This window comes from Mus musculus, chromosome 5 (assembly GCF_000001635.26).
Source record: "Mus musculus strain C57BL/6J chromosome 5, GRCm38.p6 C57BL/6J".
NCBI classification, from domain to species: domain Eukaryota; kingdom Metazoa; phylum Chordata; class Mammalia; order Rodentia; family Muridae; genus Mus; species Mus musculus.
The window spans coordinates 65805013-65830954 of record NC_000071.6 but is presented as its reverse complement, the minus strand read 5'-3'; the positions used below and the strand labels follow the sequence as shown (position 1 = coordinate 65830954).

Sequence of the window (25942 nt, the reverse complement as noted above, 5' to 3'; positions counted from 1 at the left end):
CAGGACAAAGGCAACTCCATAAATGAGAGATTTTCAGACATGTTAACCAGCCACCCCTCCCCTCTTTTCTTTTTTTTTTTTTTCTTTTACTTTTTATATTCTTATTTGAGATAGGGTCTGACTATATATAGCTGTTCTGGAACTTACTATATAGACCAGGCTAGCCTCAAACTCAAGAGATCCTCCTGTCTCTGCACCAGCACATCAAGCTCGTGTCTCTCTCTAAGGACATATGCAGCTGTTACACACTAGGAATCAGATAGTCTCGGTTGGTGTTGTGCCTCTGCCACTAACTGGCAAGTCAGTAAACTTCTGTAGTCCTTATGTCTCTATCCATTGAACTGGGGAAGCACCATCTATGTAAGAAGATCCCCTAGAGACCCACATGTAGGCATATATGAAAGTATTAGGCAATATGAATCACTATACACATATTAATTGCTGAGACTATAAGACAACTGTGAGTAGAAACTATATTACACTGTATTTTCAGTAATAAGTGCTCAGTAAATATTTGTTGAATAAGTATGCTAACATCTTCGATAACTTATTCTTTTTTTTTTTTTTTGAGCTGAATGAAGCTGTTAGAGAATTGTTTGTGTTCCTAATGAGAACAAATAACTCCAAATTTTGATTGTCAGTCAAAAGATGCAAGGGTGTGAAGAGAGAAGCTAGCCCACCTTTCTTGTCCAAAAGTGAACCCACTTGCATAAGCAACACAAGCTGGCACGGTTGTCCAGAAGTGTAGATTTTATGACACTGTTCCCAGAGAATCACAAAGACACATCTTTAAATATTTAAGCCACTAAACCGACCACATCAAACAAAGGATTTCTTCACACTGGACTGTGATGAAAGCATTTTATTAAATTAATTGTGTAATTTGTAAATGGTTTCATAAGAAATTTTAAAAGCAACGTTATAAACATTTTCAATAAAAAAGTACAGAGTTGACAGCAAAAAAATCACATTTTTATAGTACAAATAAAAACATTTTGTTTCTGATATACCATCTGAAAATCTTATAGTCTATTCTTCAACTGCTAGCTGCAATGTGGCACTTTAATGAGACAGAGGGGGAATTCAACAAAGCAGGTTCATCACCTGACCACGGAAGTCAAGCTCAAATGTGAGGACAGTGAATGAACTCCGGCATCATCTAACTGAGGTTACGAAGGCTTCAGGACACAGGTGTGTTCGAGCCTCGTTTCTCTATTCGCTTCTGTAAGGAGGCATCAAGTAATACTGTAAACTTAAATCACACTTTAAAAATCAGCACCATTAACATACATTCTACATCAACTTACTTTTGCTTTTAAATGGCACTTGGTTTTGGCCACGCAGACATTTAAGTCTGTTTTCTTTACAAGTATTTAAAAATAAGCGACACTTAAGCACAGCACAGGACATCATCAGTGTCACCTCATTGCACAATGGTAAAGCACTCAGAAAAAACAGCACACATTATTTTTGTCCATTTCTTACATTTTCTTAATTGAAAGCAGTTAAAACATTGTCAGAGCAATTTCTTGAGTTTCAAAAGTTTCCAACTGCCAGCTCAGAACTAACTAACATGTCCTTACACATGCCCTTCTAAAGCAAACAGAACACTTGAATTTATAAAGAAAAAGACCAAAACAAAGGACAGGAAACCACCGCAAAGAACTGGAAGCTGTTGCTTCTCAAATCTGTTTTAATGCACACCATTCAGTCACAGCTTCCACTATATAATATGGGTGATACCTAAAATGTCACAGTATAGAAGCAGTATGGAAATACTAACAAACAGAAGAAAACTTCAACTCAAAAATAACACCAATAGATCAACAGCTAATAAATGTCAGAAAGCAAGCTCCAACTGTTTCACGGGATAAGCAAAAAGACTGAAAATGGCTGTGAGGCCTGGCCCTCACACTGACTGCCATGTGATTCCTAACAATTTTCTGTTTCCTGTCTCCAGTAACAGATTTTAAATGTATATAACTGCTACTAAGCTCTTCCAAGTTTTGGGGAAGAAATACTATACCTTTAAAATGTTTTAAAATACTTGGTTTACAAAGAGCTCTTCTAACCTGGGTCATCTCTAAACCATCTTTACCTCTGACATACAAAATAGACATACAAAATTCAGAAGTGATCAAAAGAAAAATCTTTGATTGACAAAGTATCTCTACCTCTGGCTAGGACACAAGATTTAGAGATCAGTAAGTGAAAGTTCAGAAAATGATCTTTTATAATTGTAACTGCTTCAATGATACCAGATAGGAGGGTGGGGAAGGAAATTTGGGACTATAAATATATATGATGTTCAAACTTTGTGTATTTATAGTTAATAATTAAAGGATATGAAACCAAGCATGGCAAAACATAGCTATAGTCTCAATATTTAGGAAGGTGAGGCAGAAGGATTGTGAGTTTGAGGCCAACTGGGTCTTCATAGCAATTCTGAGGTCTGCGCTCGCTGGGTTTGCTCTGTCATAAAGAGCCAGTGCCAGACTTCTGCTTTCTGGGGGCTTCTAGCCACAGCCTCCAGCGGCAGGCATACTAGGACTTCGTCTCACTGCTCTCTTATTAATTAGAATCACAGTCATAATATAAATCTGTCTGAAATATTCAAATGTGTTTTTAAAACATGAAAAAATATAAAACACAGAAAATGAGTATGCAGCTGCACACACTCCGGGTTGTAAACTGTCTCGGTTTTTGTATCATGTTAACTTGAACACAGGAATATGCTTACTTTATTAACTACTGATTATGGTTTTTGTACTAAGTTGTAAAAGGGAACTGCTTTATTTGTAATATATATATATATGTATATAAAACACTTCTAAGCATTACCAAAAATGGTATGCTATACTACCGAAATTTTTAAAACAAATTATTACAAGTCTAAAAATATAAATACTTGAGTATCAGTAATCACTAACTATTTGTAGGTAACAAACATAGATTTTTGTTTTTATGGAAATAAAATTCAATGGTAAGGCTCTTTTTTAAAAGCATAATTCACAAGACGTAAAAATGTGGTTCTAAGTTTTATTCCCATTAAAATGCTCTTTGGGAGCTCATTCTGTCCGTCAGAATCTTTCAGAGGAGGGCACTGCCGCATTCCTGATGAAGGTTATAAATGCAACACAATTGTTTGTGAACACCGTATATGTTGAAAATACTCTGTATGTCCAAAGTTAGATTTATTTTAACTACTGAGTCATTCTAGAAAAATTATACTTTGCCACACTAAGTCTGTAGAAAGGAAACAAGAATTTACACACAAACAGGACACTAGCTCAAAAACATCAATGAGACTTTTCTTTCAGAAAGTTGGCTCCTTTTCAAAATAAAGGTAAAAAATTCTTTCTAATTACAAGGGTTTCTTTTACAGTTATAGCAAAAATGGTTTTGCACTTAAGTCAGTAGAACTGACTCCCTGCAGCTTAGAAATGATGTCTGAGTCTAAACCAGCCATTGAGGCTCCGTGTCACTGCAGACAGTCTAGGACTCACAGGAGACACCCAGAGCTGGCTCTCCTTCTCTGAACGTTACCTATTGTACCTATGAGACTACAAGTTACTCTCAGACCCAACTTTCCTCCCAGAAAAACATACAGACCAGCTCGGAAGGGAAGGGATGGGCGATACAGAGGAAATACAATCAAGTGTCCTCCTGTCTAACAACAAAATCAAGTGATTTTGTGCTAAGCTCTGAAAGCAGGAAGAACTCGGTTTTTGCTGCTCGCCCTCTTCCTCTACTGTTTAACCAATTCTTTGAGAGGCTCTAGGCCCGCTGCCCTCACAGCCGCCCTTAGGACTTTCTAAATGTGAACCATAACACAAAGGCAGTGTTTGTTGGTTGGTTGGTTGTTTCCTAACTACGATAGAGCACTTAAGATTTTAAACTGCAACTGGGCGTAGTGGCACACACCTTTAATCCCAGCACTGGGGAGGCAGAGGCAGGCTGATTTCTGAGTTCGAGGCCAGCCTGGTCTACAAAGTGAGTTCCAGGACAGCCAAGACTACACAGAGAAACCAAAAAAAAAAAAAGATTTTAAACTGCAGGTGATCATTTTTTAATTTTTTTAGACATTTTGTAATTAATAAAAATTCCCTTTAATGTTTCAACAAGTAACGGACTGGCATTTGATCAAGTAAAAAACAAACAACTTTCCTTGGATTCTGTAAAACACTTTTCTTGTTTTACATTCCTAATAAAATACATTTGAAAATAGAACTGACTGAATTTCTACAAGTAAAAACCAACGTCAGCCCACAAACCTCACGCTTCAAAGTCCAGGGCTCTAGGTTTCACTTTAGCATGACTTTCAAGCACCCTGGCTTAATTTCAGAGAACCTGTAGAAATGAGAAATGAGTTATTTAAATATAAAAATTTTAAGCTACTTAAAAAACCTATCTTGTAACCAATTTGAATTGACTATACTTAATATTTGCTACCACCACTGGCTCCTTCATTAACGTCCAGAACCCTATCTCTGTTGCAATCCCCGATTTACCATCTAAGACAGCACAACCCAAAGCTGCAGATTGACTATTCCTACATCATAACATGATTTTCCAGAACTTCTCAGGCCTGAATTTGACCTTCATGAAGACTCTGCTGTATCAGAGATAAGATGTTGTATTACCTCAACTCAACAAAGTTCTAATCTAACGAACCCAATTGTAAAACAAGCCCCAAAAGGCTTGTAAAAGGCTTCTAACTTTTATGTACAAAATTAACACTACTGTTCTCTAAAGGTAAACAAGTGATATCTCCCTGCGTGGCATCGAGAAGTCTTACACTAACTGCAACTGGAAGATTCCAAGGTTAGAGGAGATTTAATGACTGGTGTTCTCAGAGAATCTCTTGAGCAGCGAAGCCTCACCCTTGGGGTTTTCCTTGTCTGTTTCTATTGCTGGCTAATGACTACATTGGAAAAGGACACTCCATACTTATCAAATAAAAATCAATTGTGCACTTAACTTAGAGGGCATACAAATTCCATTAGAACTTAAGCTACAGTTTTTGTTTTTGTTTTTAAAGATTTATTTATTATTATATGTAAGTACACTGTAGCTGTCTTCAGACACACCAGAAGAGGGAGTCAGATCTTGTTACGGATGGTTGTGAGCTACCATGTGGTTGCTGGGATTTGAACCCTGGACCTTCAGAAGAGCAGTTGGGTGCTCTTACCCACTGAGCCATCTCACCAGCCCCTTAAGCTACAGTTTAAACACTTCCAAATTCTACCTATTTCAGCCAAAGTCCCACAAATGCACTTTGTCCTTCAAAACCAGCAAGGCCTAGTTCTGCTCAGGAGTGCAGTAACAAAGGATTCAAAAATATCTTTTTTTTTTTTTAATTTTAAATTTACAATAGAAAGTCTTAGCAGATTGTCCCTGAGAAAGCCATCTTTTCCTCTAGATTCTCATTACCAGACAATATAAACCTAACAAGAAAAGCTATCCTTTAACCACCAATTTGTGACTGAAATCAGAGAGCGGAAGTGAAGTGACTATCTGAACAGCTCTGACCATACTGGAGCAGAAGTCTACACTCACCTGAAGCTGTGGCTTGTGAGGTATTTAATGACAGCTGGTTTGATGCGAGCAACTCCTCCCTGGCTGTGATTTCCTCTCCCAGTAATCACCGACAGATACGGCTTGCCACCACTCTGTTTAAATTCTGTTAAAGTGGGAAATTGAACAATAAAATCAGTTTTTACATTCTTAACAGAAAATCTAACTATCAAAAGCATATGAAATTAATTTCATGATGTTCTAGAGATTTAAAACTTGGCGGGCGGGGGAGTAATGTTTTAAAGTACATAGAGCCTTGAAGCAGTTTATCCATCTAAAGACATGAGTGGAACTAGACTTTGAGCACACACTTGGTAGCAGGGGGCTGAGACAGAGGTTGTGGAATAAGGCAGCCAGGGTTACAAGGCGACGTTGAAGTCAGTCTGAGGGACATGGTGAGACTCTGTACCAGGAGAGAAAAAATAAGGCTTAACTGAGGAGAGAGATTTCCAATTTCTACAGCCGTTCTGAATAATGACAGCAATATTAATTATATCTAAAGCTGCTGTGCATCTTACTCAGACATTGCTTTACATGACATATTTTTGTGAATTAGAATCAACCCTATTAATGAAGCACTCTAAAATTTTAGTATGAATCACAGCGCTACCACAAATCAACTGTGTGTGTCTATGGGCAAATTCATTGGCTTCTTGGCGCCTGTTTCTTCACATTAAGAAAGGAGATAATAAGAGCTACTATCTTATAGATCATTCCCAGGAACAGCTAGCTATTAGCAAATCTACTTTTAACATGGTCTATCAAAGATAATTCATTGTTAAATTCTTCCCAGGAGAGAATTTTTTAAAATACTGAATGACACTCATCTCTTGATAATATGCTGTTGCTACTTCATATTTGACCTTGGGAAGATAGATATATAAATTCTGAGATCAATACTAGCTCTAATAGAGTAACAACAACAATAAAAACAAGAAGTCCTATTAATAATAAAGTACTTAATGTAAAAAATTTATGTTCTCATTCATAAATAGCCTAAGGTTTTATCTTTAGCATAATATACTACATAAACATATACATATATTAACATTTCAGTATACAGCTCTGGCTGACCTGGAACTCACCCTGCAGACCAGATTCTCCTCAAACTCTGAGACCCAGCAGCCTCTGACTTCTGAGTTTTGGGACTAAAGGAGTGCCACTGCGCCCAACCAGATGCATTATTTACGGAGCTATAAACCAAAGGTTTTCCTTCCCTTTACTGTTCTTTATGTTTACGTTTTTAAAATAGAGTTATTTCTCCTCTCTTTCCAGCCTTTATTTTCTGACTGCATCCTCATGGTGATGTTTAACTTGTTCCTCGGTCTCCCATGAATCCTTGTAACCAATCACATCCAAACTCTTGACAAGTTTCTGGTTTATCTGAAAGCGAAAGTACTTCACAGTATGTGTGTACTTCACTCACAAGGCACAGAGGGCCCAGATGTCTCTATTTAGCCTCAATTTTGAAAGTTCTTTTATATCATGACTAAAACATAATACAGGTACCCCACAGATTATTACCACCTACCCAATCACTTCTACTCAGCAATCCTGCCCTCTGGTGGTGAGTAGCAGACAAGGTACCACAAGCACGGACAAGATGGCCTTTTGCACCTTGGGTCTAAATGCTACCCTGGGCTACTGCTGAGCCGTGTGCAGAAAAGCCTTAATCACAGCCACTTTGGAGGCTGGGGCAGAATCGTAAGTTCAAGGTCAATCTGTGTTACAGAGTTAGGTTCAATGCCAACCTGGGCTACACCAGCCTGGGCAACTTAATGATATATTGTCTCTAAAACCCAAACAACTCCTCTATAATTCAGTAGTGTTTGTTGTTTGGGTTATTGTTTAGCATATCAACTGCTTCAGCTAATGATCAACACTTGCTTCCAATACTCTCTCCAATCAAAAAAGAAGCCATGTGGCAGGCAACACTTCAGCAGTTACTTCCAGCCCAAGCAATCATTAATCTGCTAAGGACATTTCAGATAAATGACACCTTTTTTATTGGCCTTCTTTTAAGTAGCACTCTTATAAATTCATCCATGTATAAGAATTTCATCTTCATGGACAACTCCATTAAATAGATCTACTACATTGTTCACACACACACACACACACACACACACACACACAGAGGAAGGAAGGAAGGAAGGAAGGAAGGAAGGAAGGAAGGAAGGAAGGAAGGAAGGAAGGAAGGAAGGAGAGAAACATGGTTGAGCAAGGAGGTGTTATGCTAAGTGAAATTAGCCAGACTGAAAGAAAAGACTGTACGATGTCACTTACATATGGAATCTCAAAGAGGAAACTCACAGAAAGACAGTAGAGCAGCTCACACAGAAGAGAGGATCAGCACTGGAACACTGAGGGTCAAAGGCAAGCATTGCTACTGTAGGGTAAGTACAGCACGCAGCCATCAGTAGTGCAGCACTGTGTGAGTGCTAAGTCATCCTACACTACAGTCTCTATGTTCACACATTGTCTTAGTCACTTTTCCATTGCTGAAAGAAAGTTTACTGGGAACTTACAGCCCATGACCATCGTGACAAGGAGCACAGCAACAGACATATGGTACTCAGTAGCCGCGAGATTACAGCATTACCCAATAGTATGAGGCAGAGCTAACTCAGAAGGCACTGGGCTTTTGAAGCCTCAAAGCCCATCCCCAGTGACACACCTCCTCCAATAAAGGCCCACCTTCAAATCCTTTCCAAGCAGTCCTAACAACTGGAGACTCAAACATCTGAGCTCGTAGGGAGCCATTCTCACCCAAACCATCACATCCACACCCCTGTAAGGAAGGGCAATAAACTCAGCCATCTCAGGTCAGAGGTCAATGGCATGCTTAGCCTCTCTGCCATGGACTCTCTTTCTGGGCTGAGCAGACATGTTTCTATCTCCCCAGTGTCACACAACACCATTTTCCCACACCAAAATTCTAGTTTTTAGAAGCACTGGGGAACTGAGCTGGAGTGATGGTTCATCCTAAGAGCACTTGCTGCTCTTACATATGTCCTAGGTTCAGCTCCACACATACAGACACCCATACCTCCAATTCAAGATGACCCAATGTCCTCTTCTAATCAGGCATACAAATAATACAGATATTCATACAGGCAAAATATTCACACACATAAAATAAAATAAATCAAAAATAAAATTTAAGTAGTGAGCTAGGAAGACACAGAAGACAATTTCAGCTAATACAGAATTAAAAAAAAACTGTGTGTGTGTGTGTGTGTGTGTGTGTGTATGACAGGTATGGTAGCACATGGCTTTAATCCTAGCCTTTTGGAAGCAGAGGCAGGCAGATCTCAGAGTTCCCAGACAGCAGAGAGTCCCAGTCTGCTCAGGCAGATTCACTGTGTTTGGCAATGCCAATGTCACGAGCACATTCCTACCTTCTGTTTTCTGCTGTAGAACTGCTGTCAAATGTTCTATAGCTTCATCCACATGCAGCCCATGGAGGTCTAAGACGTTCTGCGGTAGCAGAGAGGCGTTGACTTTCTCAAAGATCTCCACAGCAGCGAGGTGATTGGCTTCTTTCATCTTCTGCTCATGAAGACTGCCCTTTAATCATAAACACATCACCAACAGAAACTTTTGATAATTACCACTTAAGACAGGCAAAGAAGTAGAAGTGCCCTAAACAAAATTCAGAACACTAAATTTAGTACCTTGATATAATGATATAATAGGCTAAAAGATGAACAAACGTTGGAGAAATTTAGTAAGTGAAGAATATGGCATTTAAACTACCCATAGTAGTACAATTTAAAAAAAAATCCTCAAGCAAAATTCATAAAAGACATATTTAGCTCAAGAAAGAACCAACAGATTTAATGTTTGATTTGATTAATAAAGTGTATTCTTTGATAACCATGGGTCTCTCAGTTTGATGGTCCCTTTAAAACAGTTTCTAGTTAACCCCTGCCCAAGGACTGTTATTAGGGCTCAAAGGGCTATCCTAGTTTGACACCTTCTGTTCATGACAACCAGAGTTCAAGTCAATGTAAAAAGCTGGGCATATCTGTATATGCTCTAACCCAGCATCAGGGGAAGAGACAGGTAGATCCCGGAAGCTCATTGGAAAGCCAGCCTAGCTAAAAGGTTGAGCTTCCAGCTCCATACTACCTTACTGCCTGTCTTAAGGCAAAAAATGGGAATGTGATAGTGGAAGATACTTGGTGTCCTCCTCTGGCCTCTGGATCTACAGGAACATGCACTCACACACTAATGCGCATGTACCAAATACATACACACACAACTAAATAAATGCTTTACTAAAAAACTGAAATGTCATAGACGGTGTAAGACCCATGTGACTCCAATCTAACACAGCCTTTTCTGCTCTCTTTCCTCCATGAAACTTATATCTGTTCAAACATACTAGTGAATGATAAACTGCTCAAAAGACCATCATATTATTCAATTTAGCCTAAAGGAAAATCCAGGTTAAAAAAACCACAATACCCTAGGCCTAGTGTTATACAGCCATACTCCCAGTAACTTGGAAAGCTACAAAACAGAATCACAAGTTCAAGGGCAGCCTGGATAATTTAGTGAGACTCAGTCTCAATATAAAAGATAACTGAGAAGAGGAGAGGAGAGGAAAGGGGAGGGGAGAGGAAGGGAGGGGAGAGGAGGGAGAAAAGCAGCTCAGTGGTAGAGCACTTGTTGGAGCACGTGTGAGAGCAAGGTCACACTGAGGCCTGAAGAACAACTGTATTCATGATGCTACACATACAAAAGCAATGACAGAAACTCAACAAAGTAGATAAAAGTTTCACAATTGTGCATTCTTTTATATTAGACCACTTTATATGTCACTTATATAATTTCCAAATAAAACTTCATGCATTTAAGACTACTTAAATATCACAATTGATGAACGAACTGTAACCGGTTTTCCGCTTCACCTGCTGAGCGTAGAAGGTGGCCACGTTCTTCTTCCCCATGCGGTAGGCTTCCTTGGCCTTGCTGTAGCACTCCATCCTCTTCTGCTGGTGCAGGAAAGCTTCTGCCCTGTAGTCATCATACTCAGGGTACTCAAAATCCTGGAAAGATGGGTCACCTGGGCTGTCCTCAGCCTCTTTCGGTTTCTTTGCCTAGAAGAGCATGATGCATAAAACACAAAGAAAGTCTGGGATAAATGTCTTATTCTCAACGAATGTCTTCCTGTCAGAAAATGTATGCATAAGCTAGGCCTGAGCCAGGCATGGTGGTATATGTCTGTAATCCTAGTATTTAGCTATCATACAAAAGCAGGAAGGTGAGGCAACTGGATGTGTTCAGTGTAGAATGGTCATAAACAGACAGGAGGATCACAGCAGCCTGGCTACACAGAAGCTGGGTTACTCTGGCCTCCATGAGACTGTTTAATCCTAGTCACTGGGAGGCAGAGATAGGTGGATCTCTTAGTTCAAAGCCTGTCTGATCTAGCCTGGTCTACAGAGGGAGTTTTGGGAAGCCAGGGCTATAGAGAAACCCTATCTTGGGAGTTGGGAGGAAGCAAGCAAGGAGGAAAAGCAAATGGACAGCTAGGCTCATCTTTTTCCTCAGTGTCTTCACTGTAAGCCAGGGACTTCCTACCATCAGCTTTCAGATTGTTAACATCACCACTTAGAAATGCTCTTTACAATGATTATTTCCTTTTTGGTGGGGGAAGAGGGATAAAACAGGGTTTCTCTGTGTAGCCCTGGCTGTCCTGGAACTCACTCTGTAGACCAGGCTGGCCTCAAACTCAGAGATTCACCTGCCTCTGTTTCCTCCCTAAGCACTGGGATTAAAGAAGTGTGCCGCAGAAGCCACCACCAGCTGTTCTTCAAAATTACTAAAATATAATTAGGTCATAAAATCAAGCCAAAAGATAGACGGTAGACTAGACAGCAATCCGAATGTACTCAGCACAGAAATCCACGCTCTGGTTTGTGTTTAAACCTATGCAGTTTCAAGCCTTGGCTAGTGCTGCACTCGCCTATCTTCTCAGACTCAAGAGCAGAGGCAGGGCTTCAGGCATTCATACTACACAGGAGCATGAAGCCAGCTTGAGGTATACAATGTCTTGCTTTAAACAAACAAATAGTTTCAAGGTAGCAATGAGAAATTTCAACTTATGGTTCTTAAAAGCCAATTAAAAACAAATAATTTTAAAAACTCCGAATACCTCGTGTAGTTAGCTCGGCTGATGATAGAGATCACCAACGCCTTTCTGGGGAGATTTCAGCCTCCTGTGTCCCATCAGTCACTGCGGTCAGCAGCCGCTTACAATAAAGCCTGGACTTCACAATCCTAGGATCATGGAGGCCAAGCAGCTGGACTGAAAACACTGTAAGCTACACATCAAGATCCTCTCTCAGAAACCAACACAGCAACAAAGTGTGTTTTTGTATGTGTGTGCACCCACATGTGAATGTGATCTATATCACCATTATCCAAAACAGATCCTTAAAGAAGCAAGCCACTCTTATGCAAAACGTACGACAGTGAAGATAATAATTATACAAACGTCCATACGCTTCCCACCTGAGTGCTGTTTCAGACGGTATAGCCAAATACTGCTCAAACAGTGGCTCTCAGCCTGGGGTCACAAGCCCTTGTGAGTCACATACAGATATTTACATTGTGATTGACAGCATTAGTATGACTACAGTTAATAAGTAACAACAAAATGATATTATTTGGGGTGACCACAACATGACAGCCTTTTAAAGGGTCACAGCATTAGGAAGGTTAAGAACCACTGCTTTAGAATATTAAAAACTAATGTTTAAAAATTGAAATATAGTTATTCCTAAGTCAAGCTGTCTTTTTATTCTTCTCGTCAAAGTTATTTTTTTGCAGAGAACTACTTATAAACAGCAATCTATGTCTTATCTTAAGAGAAGTATGATTTTAATTGATTTATGGAAACCTTAGCAGTATTATATATAATACTGTATATATGCAGGTACTATAAAAACACTATATGTATTATGTTATATATATTTCCAACTGGTAAAAATATTAAGAAAAACTAACCTAATATATAATAATAGTTATATAATCTCCTCGTTAATACTTTGCTTAGACCCTGGAACTGCAAAAGTTTAAAATAACAGACATCACCATACTCTACAAAAATTACGAGTTAGGCATGGTGACCCACAGCTTTAATCTCAGTACTTGAGAGATCAAGGCAAGAGGATCTCTGAGTTCAAAGCCACTCTGGTCTACACAATTCTAGGCCAGCCAGGGCTACATAGTAAAACCCTGTCTTAAAACAAACAGAACAACAAAGGGGGCTGTGGAGACGGTTCGGGGTTAAGAGCACTTGCCGCTCTTGCAGAGGACCTGGGGGTTTGGTTCCCAGCACCTACATGGAGTCTCACAACTGCTTGTAACTGGAATTTTGAAGGGATTTGATACCTTTCTCTGGCCTCCATCAGCCCTGCACACAGATAAACATACATGCATGTAGGTAGAACACCCAAATACATAAAATAAGGCAAAAGTAAGAAGCTCTGATGCTGATAACAAGATTACAAGTTAAAACGAGTTATCCAAACACAGAACAAGGCATTTTCAAGGTAAAACAGAGTAACCACTTAGGAAAGAAGTCAAATATTTCTGCCCACATATTTAGAGTCTAAGATCTATGATATACGAAAAACCACTGCTGTTCAATTATGTTTCATAAGCTGCTGTGACTACATAGAAACAACTACATCGAGGCAGAGGCAGACGGATCTCTCTGCGAGCCCAGCCTGGTCTACACACACAGCAAGTTCCAGGATAGCCAGGGATACACAGAGAAACCCTGCCTAAGGAAAAAAAGAAAGAAAGAAAAGTCTACACAGAATCTACAGGAATTTAAATTTAGATGCTTATCACTGTATACCAATATCAAGTAAGAACATACTTAGGTATAAATTCATTCTGAGTACACAGATATTTTTTAAAAGTATGTTACTGGTCATTAAACTTTCAATCTACTCAAACTGGTAAAACAATAACCACTAAATTATTATACTCAATAAACAAACCATATTTTTATATACATTTATTTGGCAACAGAGTAAAAGATCAAATCACTCCATACCTTTTTCTCTTTTGATTTCTGTGCAGTATAAGTGTTATTCTCATTTTGGTGAACACACTCTTGAGCTACAACTGTTTTCACAGGGTCTCCTTCAAGCACACAGTTTAGAAACTGTACAGTGTTTTCCAGTGAGTAGCTGTTTAAATATATTTAAGTAGAGGGAAATGAGAGTTCTGTGGCATGGTCAGCATGAAGCATCTTTAGCACTTGCTAAGAGCACTAGCTGCTTTTGCAGAGAACGCAGGTTTGGTTCCCGGCACCTACGTGACTGCTCCCAACTGTGTGGAACTCCAGTTCCAGTTCTGGGAGCATTAGGCACACATGGGGCACACATACATACACATGTGGGCAAACACTCATACCCATAAAATAGTAATAAGTATTTTTAGTTTTTAAAAGCATCAGAAATTGGCTTAGTCTTAAGTTTTTAATACTGAAACATAACACGCTCAAAGTTACCAGGTCTCAACTTTTTTTAAGATAGGTCTCAGTGCAGCCCTGGGTGCTCAGGAACTTGCTACAGAGGATCAAGTTGGTCTAAACTCTGAGACCTGCCTGCCCCTGCCTCCTTAATGCTGTCTAATGATGAGGATCAACCCCAAGGCCTGTTCATTCCTGCCAAGCACTTTATGCTCAGGCTCAAAAATCTAACTGTCAAAAGTGGTACCAAGCTAGGCATAATGGCACACACCACAATTCTAGCTACTCAGGTAGCTGGGGCAGGATGAACACAAGTTTAAGGCCAGCATGGGCTACAGAGCAAAATCCTGTCTTAAAATAAAAATAAAACTGGTTAGGAATGCATACAGCTCAGTGATAGAGCACCTGCCTAGCATATATCTGGTTTTGGCTTAATTGTCCATAGTGAAAAACACTGGGAGAAGGAGGAAGAAGAGGAGGAAGAGGAAGAGGAGGAGGGGGGGAGGGGGGAGGGGGAGGGAGGAGGGGGAAGAGGAAGGGAAAGAATCATGGAAGCCTTTTTATTTATTATTTTATTGTACGTATATGGATATTTCACCTCCATATATGTCTGTGTACCATATGCATGCCTGGTACCCAAGGAGTCCAGAAGAGGCCATCAGTTTCCCTGGAACTGGAGTTACTGACAGATGTAAGCCACCATGGTATTAGTAATCAAACTCTGGGCCTCTGAAGTGCAGCAACTGCTCTTAAACACTTGGAAAGGTAGTAGAGGTAGCAGCAGCAGCAGCAACAGTAAACGGGCAGGTTCAACAGCCCAACAGGTAGCCTTGCTCCCACACCTGATGACCTGAGTTTGATCCCAGAACCCACATACTGAAAGGAGAGAGCCAAGTCTCAAGAGCTGTTCTCTGACCCACACACTCACACCTTGCTGCTTGCACACACAATGAATGAATGAATGAATGAATGAATGAATGAGTAAAAAACTCAGGTGTTAAAAAAAACATGATGTCATGCATGGTGGTGCATGCCTTTAATCCCAACACTCAGGGGGCAGAGGCAGGAGGATCTCTGTGAGTTCAAGGCCAACCTGGTCTACAAAGAGAGTTCAGGATAGCCAGCACTTTGGAAAAAACACGTTAACCTAATTAAACACTATACAATGTTCACATAGGTCAAAACATTTTATCACTCATTAATATACTCAATTTTGTGTTTTATATACAGTCAAAATTAACTTAACTAGTCCTAGGTGGTAGAATACCTGGCTAACATGCAGGAAATCCTGGGTTTGATCCCTATAACTACATAAAATTGACCATGACGGCAGATACCTGTAAGCCTAGAATTTGAGAGGTGGAAGCAGCAAGGTCAGAAGTTCAAGGTCATCATTATATACACAGCAAGTTTAGGGACAGCCCCAGCTAAATCCCTAATACCAAATTATAGTAAGAGGCAATACTGATAACTGGATTTCTAATTTTTAAAAATGATTTATTCTAGAGATAGGCTACACAGCTCTTGCTTGTCTTGCTTGTCTACGGCGCACACAGCAAGCTGAGCTTCTGCCTGGTTCAGGAGCATGAACTAAGGTTCCGTTTAATTGCAACATCTATACTCCATCCATCAATCGTTTCCTTCCAGAATCAAACACAGATAACCCAAGTCCATCCTGATAGGCATACTGTAACAAACTCCACTTAGCACCATGAGATTCTAATTTCAAAAGATAAGTAAAACACTGTCTGCCTCTCAGCTACCTGCTATCTGGCTGTGTTTCCCATGGTGAGGAAATAACAAAAACGATTTTTTTTTTAAAATTTTAATTAACAAGGAATATAAGACAGTTGCTAGAAATTTTCACTTTCTGGATTATATATCAAATGTATCAATTTGTTAAGTGAGCACGCTAGATCACCTGGCAAGTGTGTCCAGGGACACCAGCAAGTGTGTCCAGGCAAGTGTGTCCAGGGACACCAGCCAGTCCTTCCAACACTCACTCACCTGTGATCTTTGAAAATGTCCACCAGGAAATTTTGATTAATGGCTGGAAATATTTTAAAGAGCTGCTTTTCCTTTAGTTTTGTGGCACAGTCTTTTTCAAACATAAGTGTCTCCCTTTTCTAAAACAAAACAGAAATAAGATGAAAATTTGTAACATGAAATTTATAAGCCAGACAATACTGAACTAATGCCTACTTATTTTGTTGCAAAAAGACCAATGATTTATAAGAAATCACAAACTTTCTTCACTGATCATAGGATAAAGTAAGCAATATAAGTATTCTTACATTATTTATTTCTATCCCACTTTTGACAATAATTTGAAGATGCTGATAAACACATATAATCACATACACATACACACATACACCCAACAGTCTATTCAACAGTCCAGCTAGGATGAAGCTGCATATACAGTCATGCAATGCCTCCATAAACATGGACCACATATATACAAGTGCATGCTGTAGCCTGAGTGTGGAGTAGACCATACCAGGCAGGTATAAATCCTATGATAGTCATATAACAAATGACATAATGATGCTTTACTTGGGACCTTATCAATCATTAATCAATGTAACTATTCAAAAGACAGGATACAAATAAACAAAGTCAAAAATTAGTAAGCAAGTAAAATTAAATTGCTATAAATTTAGTTCTGAGCGCCCTGAGTAGCAAAAGCAATGGGGACAGAAACATCTCAGTGCCCATGAAATAAAAATAAACCAACTGCTCAGGAGAGTAGGGCTTTTCTGGCACTGAAACCCAAAAGAAATGTCTCCCATGTGTCCTCTTAACAGACACCATGTGATGCTCTGACCATACTCAAAACTGTATTTTCCTCAATGGGCAGAAGCTACAATGTGTAAGTATTACAAATTCAGGTTGACAGAAATCCTTAGCACTCTCAATTGTTTAAAACTTTTTCACAAATATATTTACTAAAAAAATAACTCTTATGAGTATTATTACTTTTCACACTCCATAAAGCTGCCTATCTAGAACTGCTACTCCAGCAGAGCAGAGTTGCAAATGTTTATGATGCTTGACATAGAAGACAGAAAGGTGAAGAGTTCAAGGCCAGTCAGGATATGTATTGAAATCCAAGCACAGAACGGTAAAACTCTTAAGTAAGTAAATAAAGTAAAGCTGTCAGTCTTTCCTAAATAGTTTCCTACAATAGTTCTCTGCCCCTGCCTGTGTGGCAGAGGGGTGTGCCCTGCATGCTCCCGGTGTCGGCTCCATCACAGTCTACCTTCTTCCCTTTAGATGGTGTCTCCACCGTGCTCTTCCTGTATATGCCCAACAGCTCAGCTGCTAGCACACCCACTTCTTAAAAAGCTTTTATGGTGATGTTGAGGGGCTTGAGCACAAGGCCTCATGCTTGACAGAAAGTAGTCACTCACTGAACCATCTCCCTGGAATTCTTAGAGTATCTTCTTTTAAATTCTAAACTAAATCATGAAAACGTTTCTTAAAGTAGCTGGGTAGTGGTGACACATCCTTTTAATCCCAGCACTTGAAAGGTAGAGGCAGATAATCAGCCTGCCAGCCTGGTCTACAAGGTGAATTTCAGGATAGCCAGGACTACACAAAGAAACCCTGTCTCAACAAACAAACAAGAGGGGAAGAGGGGAGGAGAGAGGGGGGAGAGAGAGGAGAGAAGGGGAGAAAGGGAGAGAGAGGAAGAAAGGGGAAAAGGGAGGGGTTACTTCCTAAAGTAACTTTAATACTTTCTAGTGTTGACAACATAGTTAAATAATTTTTGCTTGTGATTAAGACATTAATCTCTGAAAATAACTTTCTATAAAACTTCAAAGGCAATAAAAATAACCCTGGAACCTTCTAAATTAGACATTTTAATAACAATCCTAGAACTATCTGTTTAAAGTTTAGTTATATTGAACCCATTTGTAGCACAAACAGCAGTAAGAAGGGAAGCTGTACAACTCTGCCCAGGAAATGACTAATGAAGTGGACACGCCATAGAGTAACAGAAACAGAGCAGGTACACCTTAGTTGCATGAGGACCTGTCTCAAAAGAAACAAAATATTTCCCATATGCTTTATAACCTGAATTAACTCCACCACAAATAATCCTCAATGCTAAGAGTCCCGGGGATCTAACAGGTCATGTTTCTAAACTACAAATTCTAACATGACTAAACTATAAACTTAGGATCTTATCATCCTGTGAGGATGACACATCTTAAAAATACAATGCAGATATTATGACTAAATAATGTATGATAGTATCTTTAAATAAAGATTTCATATTTTTCTATAAGTTAAAAAATTACTGAAGTAAATGTTAAAAATGACCAATGAAGCCAGTCGATGGTGGCTCACACCTTCAATCCCAGCACACAGGAGACAGAGTGAGACCTCTGGGTTCAAGGCCAGCCTGCTCTATAAAGTGAGTTCCAGGAAAGCCAAGGCTACACAGACTAACCCTGTCTCAAAAATTAAACACAATAAAACCAACCAAACAAAACTACCAATGACACAACTTGATGGCCTGAAATAATTAAACCTAAATCACACATATACTTAGCACAACAACTTAACACATCAGTGTCAACTGGAAGCAAAGCCTTGACTTCCGATTCTACCTATACACCCTTCAGCTTTAATAGTTCCTTCATCCAAGTTAAATATGAGAGACACAGAATTAAATGAAAATCACATGTACGTAACATAGTATCTGTGCCAACCCATACCAAGTCATGTTTCTCCTGTAAGGCAATTTCTTCTGACATTATTTCTCGAAGTGAAACTTTTTTTGTTTGAGTGTTCCAGTGATCCAGGGTCTCAGGTGCTGCTAAAGTCTTCAATAACCTTTTGCCTGTTTTCTGAGATGATTTTTGTTCAAAATTATCAAGACCAGTATGTCCAGCCAGCAAAGGATCTACAAGAATAATATAAAGTTGTATCACCGAGTCAGCAATTAATGTACAAAAAATTAAGCATTAGTCACAAGACAAAAGAAACATAGGATTTTAAAGTCCTTTTTAGCTTATAATATGACTCTGAAATTTCAAAATGAACCTTCACATAACTACAAGCAATTAATTCATGTATGACTATAAATCAGCTCAATGATTCCCATTCTCTTCCACGTCACTTTGACTCCCTCCCTCCCTCCCTCCCCAACAAAACAGTTAATGCTGGGCAGTGAGCAACAGGGAGAGCTGTGCTCAGCCCCACTCTCCTACTCGGAGAACTGAGGAGAGCAACATACTGACAGACCAGAGGATACTATAAATACATTCAAAATAAACAACAAAGCATGAGGTTCACAGTAACAGGAGTTAACATGTAACACAGCATCTCTAAGGGGGACAGGCACATCTGATAGATTCCTGTCTGTGGCCCAGGCAGCCACACAACCACAACAGCCCAGTCACTTCCACCCTTAGGCAGCGCTCACTCTCTTTTTTATTAATTCTTAAAACTTTCACACCTTGAGTTTTGATCATACCATCCTTCCCTCCCCCTCTCCTCCCAGACTGAGAGATTATGTCTTTCGTTCTCAGCCCGGGCCCTATTGGTGCTGCTTATACCCGTAGGTGTGTGACCGCTTCTCTCCTGAAGCTATAACGAGCACAAATCTGAATCTTCAGCCTACAGTTCTTCCCTTAGCTGCAGTGTGCAGAGCACAGAGGGACTCAAGGTGCTCCTTCACAAAAGAAGGCCCTTCTTACCAGGCCTGCCGCAACAGAAACCACTGGGGACAATACTGGCTAAGAGTCACCTGCACTCAAGGACCTTCACGTTGACAGGATTTATCATAAAAGCAGGTTTACCTTTGTAATCTAAGACACTGATATCAATAAAGATGTGAATAGTTGAGTAATAACTCTATAATGCTATCAAGAAAATAAACCCAAAGTTTTTAAAAACCTTACAAAGAAGCACTTTGACAACATGTCAGAGCACACTTGAGCTACTGCAGCAGTCACGGTAAACATAGAGTGCACAGCCTTATTTACCTCTCGGATTCTATTCTGCAGCTAGATGCAGGGTTAATCTTTTTTTTTTTTATTGAGAGAGAGAGACAGAGAGAGAGACAAACAGACAGAGACAGAGAAAATATATTTGTAGCTGGGCATGGTGTGATCCCAGCACTCAAAAAGCTTTTTAAAAAAGTATTGCAAATTTAACATCAGCCTTGGCTACAAACTGTTTTACACACAAAAAGGCAAGTTTTTTTTGTTTGTTTGTTTGTTTTTTGTTTTGGTTTTTCGAGACAGGGGTTTTTTTTGGGGGGTTTTTTGTTTTTTGTTTTTCGAGACAGGGTTTCTCTGTCTAGCCCTGGCTGTCCTGGAACTCACTTTGTAGACCAGGCTGGCCTCGAACTCAGAAATCCACCTGCCTCTGCCTCCCGAGTGCTGGGATTAAAGGCGGGTACCACCATGAAAAGGCAAGTTTTTAAAAAAGGATTTCTTGGGCTGGAGAGATGACTCAGTGGTTAAGAGCACTGACTGCTCTTTCAGAGGTCCTGAGTTCAATTCCCAACAACCACATAGTGGCTCACACCCATCTGTCATGGTATCCAATGTCCTCTTCTGGTGTCTGAAGACAATCACAGTGTACTCACCTAAAATAAATAAATCTTTAAAAAAAAAAGGATTTCTTGCTGGAAGGTGGCAACACACACCTTTAATTCTAGCCCTATGAAGGCAGGAGCAGGGTAATAAACTCTGTGAGTTCAAGGTCAGCCTGGTCTAAAGCAAGTTCTAAGATAGCCAACGCGCCACACACACACACACACACACACACACACACACACACACACACGAGGTTATTCTTGAGGACACAGTGAGTAAAAGCATCTGCTGCCAACCCTGCCTACTTGAGAATCCACATGGTAGGAGACACCTGCAAAGTTCCCTCTGACCTCTATACATACACACTCTCCATATACACATGCACACTCACACGCACACTGTTTTTAAATCTTTGGGTAACATATTTTATGGAAGTACACTTAGAATAAATTAAAAACTAGCAGTCAACATTTCACTATCAAGGCAAATGTAAGTCAAAGATGTTCTTTACCTTGTGTGCGCTTGCCTCGAGAAACCTCCTCCTGTCTCTGTCGCTCCTGAACACAAAGGCAGGGAGCAAGGATTAGCCGGGGAGGATGCAGTGGCAAACAAGGCTACAGGCTGTATCAGCTCTTCTTGTCAACTCTGAACCACTACTAAAATTAAGTAAAATAGTCACACTATATAAATACAATTACTAAGAACAGCTATGTTGCCTAGAGAGATGGCTCAGTGGTTAAAAGCATGAGCGGCTCTTCCAGAGGACCCTGGTTCAACTCCCAGCACCCAAACGGCAAACTGTCTGTAATTCCAGGGGATCTGACACTCTCATACAGATATATATATAGGCAAAACATTATTATACATAAAAATAAAGAGTAAAAAATAAAGGATATCTATACACACACATATATGTGTATATGTATGTGTATATGTGTGTGTATAAATATACCCTACTTAGAGCTTTGTTTTTTAAGATTTTCGTTATTTTTAAAAATTCTGTGCATGTGTATAAATCTGTCTGCATGTATGAGTAGAATGTCATGGGGGATGGGGTCTTCATATGAGGAAGGTACCAACCATTACAGATTCTCTCCATTTCTCATGAATCACTTTAGCCAGATTCAGATCTATATGAACCACACAGTCCTCGACTGTTAGAGACCCTTGTGAAGGGAGCAAAAAGAGAAAGTATAACCATTACTCATTGCACACTTGCAGAGAGCACACTCACTACCACATGCAGAGTAAGTTTGTCACTAATCACTAACACATTTCTATTTACTTGGGAAATTTTTATGTCCTATGCCATTGTTTTCATACTTAATTGATAGAAGATGCAAAACTTCATAATCTATTTAAGTTATCACATGCCCCGATAACTTAATACATTCCTCTAGCTGAGACTTCCCGTCACAGTATGCTAGGAAATTAATTCCTGACTCAATCTATCACAAACAGCACTCAGGGACTCTTTTTCCCAAAAGTTCACTTTTGCAAATACATGTAAGATAAGTTCCAGGAAAACTTGCAACATGTTCATGGATATATTGAAATTTAAAATTCTATGTAAATATCCTCTACTTCAAATTAATTGTTTTAAATCCTTTAAAAACATGTTATATCAAAAAATAAGGTACTATTTAAAATTGTGTGACATAAACAGATACATTCAGCCAACAAAAACTGCAACTAAAATAGAAACTATATGCTATTTACACACACACACAAACACACACAGGGAGAGACAGACAGAGAGAATTTACTTTTTCCTTACCTGAATCAATACCAACTGGGCCAAACAGCTCATTAAGTTGGAAAGCCAGCTCAGGGGGTAACGCCAGCTCCAGACAGTCTATGGTCAGAGATGTGGCTGTCACTGGCGTGGGAGTCAATACCTCAGCTTTACCCTCTTCACTAACTCCTGCTGACCAACCACTTCCTGGCATTAGATTTTTCTCCATTTCCTGTTTATCTTCATTGATAAATTCTTCCATGTTTGCAAATTTCACATAATCCTTAGGAAGATTTTCATTTTTCTTTACTTCCAAAGAGCCAGTAAGATAAACATCTTCATTTAATTCAGGATTTGAAGTGCTTGTTGCAGAGTTTATAATATCAGATAAATTTAGAAATGAATGCATATTGTCTCTAGTCTCTGTCATTACTAGATTTTTTTCTATCTCACTAACATCTTTAGGGATATAAGATCGTGGAGTAAGTGAAAGAGGCTGCTTAAAGGTGTACGCGCCTGGCAGTTCAGCCTGACGGTCAGGCAGTGTCTCATTATTACTCTTGACCTTTACAGCAGCATTGGGGAATACTCTAGTTATTAATTCAGGGTTTTCAGGATTCATAGCTCTTCTCCCTTCCTGCTCTGAGGTCCCCTTTCCTGGGTTACCAGCAGACCGTGCACTGGTGTTCCGGATACCAATTCCAGGACTAAATTCTGATACAGAAGAATTAGAACCTTCTGAGGTTCCTCTGTGGCTAATAATTTCCTTCAGGTCCAAGCCCATAGAAAACGGCCCAACCTGTGACTCGCTGTACGACTTGGGGGAGCTCTCAACCGCAGTGTCCTCGCACAGTTTAGTCTCAGAATCCAACAAGAGACTTGTGGCCCAAATAATGTCTTTATTACATCGCTCATATAAATCCTTCAAGGCTTCTAAGGAAAAGGATCCGAATAGTTTGCAAAGGATGTTAAGATTTTCAGACTCATCAGCACTGGTAAGCTCACTTTCTTCAACGAATGTACTTTTATCATGCATTACTCTGTAGGGAATTGTTTCTTGGACATTTACTTTTCTATTAAGAGTGAAATCTTTGGGCTTAAACCCATCCAATCTTCCTGTCAACACTCTGACAGAATCTGAAACATTGATTTTATTCTTTTCTATTTTCCACAAGAGAGCAAAATCTTGGGGTTCAGTCTGGGTACAAGTGCCTGTATCTACTCCAGAGACAATTCCAGACACCCCCACTGGAAATTCTGTTAGAGACCGGGGACCCACTACTCCAGGAAGAGCTGCTGCACTACTGGGGAAGGTCAGGGGCAGCGCGTGCTGGCTGTGAGCCAGTGGATTCAGGGAGGTCGGATGATGCTCAGGAGCTGTTTGACTGGGCAGCATCTCAGAACTTCGAAGGCTGGAACTCAACGTCTTCAGCTCCTCAGGGCTTGTCCCCCAGTAGGCCTCGTGTGCTGGATATAAGGGTATTTCACCCAGGTTGTCATTAGTTCCAAATTCCACGCTGGGTTCACTTAAGTCAGCTTTTGGCATTCTCGGTCTGTGCTCTCTCGGAGCTAAGGAAGCAGAGGAAGGCCAGTCGCTCACAGCACTAAGTGAGCTTTGCTCGGTACTTCTGTAAGGATCATAGTGATAGCTACTGGGCACTTCTGAAAGATCGTCGTTCCCATGTGAAGATCCTTGGGGCTGGACAGGATCTGTATTCACAGAGACCCTAGCATCTAATACTTTGTGGGACTGCGGGAGGTTACCTTTTTTGTCACTTTGTACAGATAAGCCTTTTTCAGTTTTCCGGTTCCTTTTGGTTCTCTGGCTAATTGTCTTATCAACTGGCCAGTCACCAACAAAATTTGATAGCTCTTGTTTGGGGATTTTTTCCAAAGATGATTTGCCTTTTTGTTTTCCAATGGTCTTTTTCTTTCCTGCCGTTCTTTCTTCCAGCATTTCAGGAGGCGAGGGGGTCTCACCTGGAAGCGCGGCTGCACCTGCAGACCCACAGGCTTCTTGATTATCATCAGCACAGCGCCCATCTGATGACGCTCCCCCCGCAGGCCTCCACGCATCTGCTTCACAATGTTCTTTTTCAGACACCATCTCTTGTTCTTCCTCACTTCTATCTGTGGCTTGACCTTTGCTTTCAGGGTTAGGAAAATAGGTGCTCGGGGCTTCCTGAAAGAAGGGGTTATGACCACCGTGACTCACGTCACCCAACTCCTTTCTTCCTCTGTTTAAACCAGGACAAGGGAGCTGGGGATCACGCACAGATAACACTGCTTGTGTGGCCACCTCAAGGGTCTTCTCTTCCGTTAGCTCTGAGTGCTTCGGAGACGCAGATGAGACACTGTCTTCTTTTGCAGAGCTAATAGCTTCACTGTCTCTTGGGCTACAAGACATTTCAAGTGTGGTAAGAAAGTTTGCTCACAATGTGATTAACACTATGATTTAAATTAAAGAATCATGCAGCCAGACAGCACTTAGCATTTATTCCAAATATTTAAAATTAGATTACACAAAAATTATGAAACTGTGATGGGGATATATATAACTCAATAGTAGAGCTCAGAGGCAGAACAATAGCCCAACAAACGTGGGACCTTGAGTTCAATCCCCAGACTGATGGAAGAAATAATGTTAAGAACTAATCTTAACCTTTCTCTGAAATAGCACAAATACAATTCTTTACCAACAGGAAACACCGTGTGAAGCAGACACAAGCAAACTCGTCAGGTTGGACAGTACCCTTCAGCTGTCAGTCACAGTGAGACATGTTGACCATTTCAATGAAGGTTCTAATGTGCTCACAGGGGACGACAATACCTTGCTGGCTTCCTTCACATCCATAGCTTATATGTTACTGTGGGTCTACATTTCCTACAAAGAGAGTTTTATTTCTCAACCTGTAGGTCTCGACCTCTATCGACCCTTTCATAGGGTTACCTAAGACCATTGGGAAACATATATTTACATTACAATTCATAACAGAAGCAAAATTACTGTTATGAAGTAGCAACAAAAATAATTTTATGGTTGGGGTAACCACATGAGATGTACTAAAAGGTAGAGGCACTAGGTAGGTTGAGAATCACCTATTTACAGGATCTCAAAGCCAATACTGTCAGAACATGGTCTGTGAATCAAGCTATGTGAGATCTCGAGAGCTTGTGAGAATAAACAGTCTTGTGACCTCTCTTCCTCCAGCACATAGGCTACGTATGGAATGTGCTTTTGTGCCCCTCCCACAAAAATGGGAGTGGTAAATAGGAGTGGGTTTACCCATCATGTTTCTATAATTATTATTCAAGAACAGGTTTACTCTATGCAACTTGCCCCCAGAATGCCCTCAGAATATAAATTACCTGATACCCTGAATATAAGCTGGCTACTACATGAGACTCCAGTCTGCCTTATTTTTAAGCTCTGCACTCCCAAGATCAAGTTACTGAATAGAGAAGTAACACAACATAATTTTCATGATTAAGAAAAACTAAAGAGGGCTGGAGAGATGGCTCAGTGGTTAAGAGCACCGACTGCTCTTCCAAAGGTCCTGAGTTCAAATCCCA

At 40.0% G+C, this 25942-nt stretch overlaps 1 protein-coding gene across 15 annotated transcripts in view; it reads right to left on the bottom strand.

The window, feature by feature from the left end:
* Positions 1-847: 847 nt before the first annotated feature.
* Positions 848-25942, bottom strand: part of N4bp2 (NEDD4 binding protein 2) — a 69598-nt gene continuing 44503 nt past the window's right edge. For 8 of the 15 annotated variants that reach the window (XM_030254609.1, XM_006504007.3, XM_030254614.1 and 5 more), the window contains 10 exons: positions 22412-24765; positions 21715-21800; positions 21146-21191; positions 18805-18992; positions 16085-16203; positions 13658-13793; positions 10497-10685; positions 8979-9147; positions 5560-5683; positions 1436-4350 (listed from right to left, as the gene is read on the bottom strand). In XM_030254609.1, the coding sequence (XP_030110469.1) occupies positions 4305-4350; positions 5560-5683; positions 8979-9147; positions 10497-10685; positions 13658-13793; positions 16085-16203; positions 18805-18992; positions 21146-21191; positions 21715-21800; positions 22412-24765 (3457 nt within the window). In that variant the 3' untranslated portion in view covers positions 1436-4304. Of the gene's footprint in view, positions 4351-5559; positions 5684-8978; positions 9148-10496; positions 10686-13657; positions 13794-16084; positions 16204-18804; positions 18993-21145; positions 21192-21714; positions 21801-22411; positions 24766-25942 lie in introns of all 15 variants that reach the window. The other 7 variants (XM_030254611.1, XM_030254610.1, XM_006504004.4 and 4 more) reach the window with 3 other exon arrangements.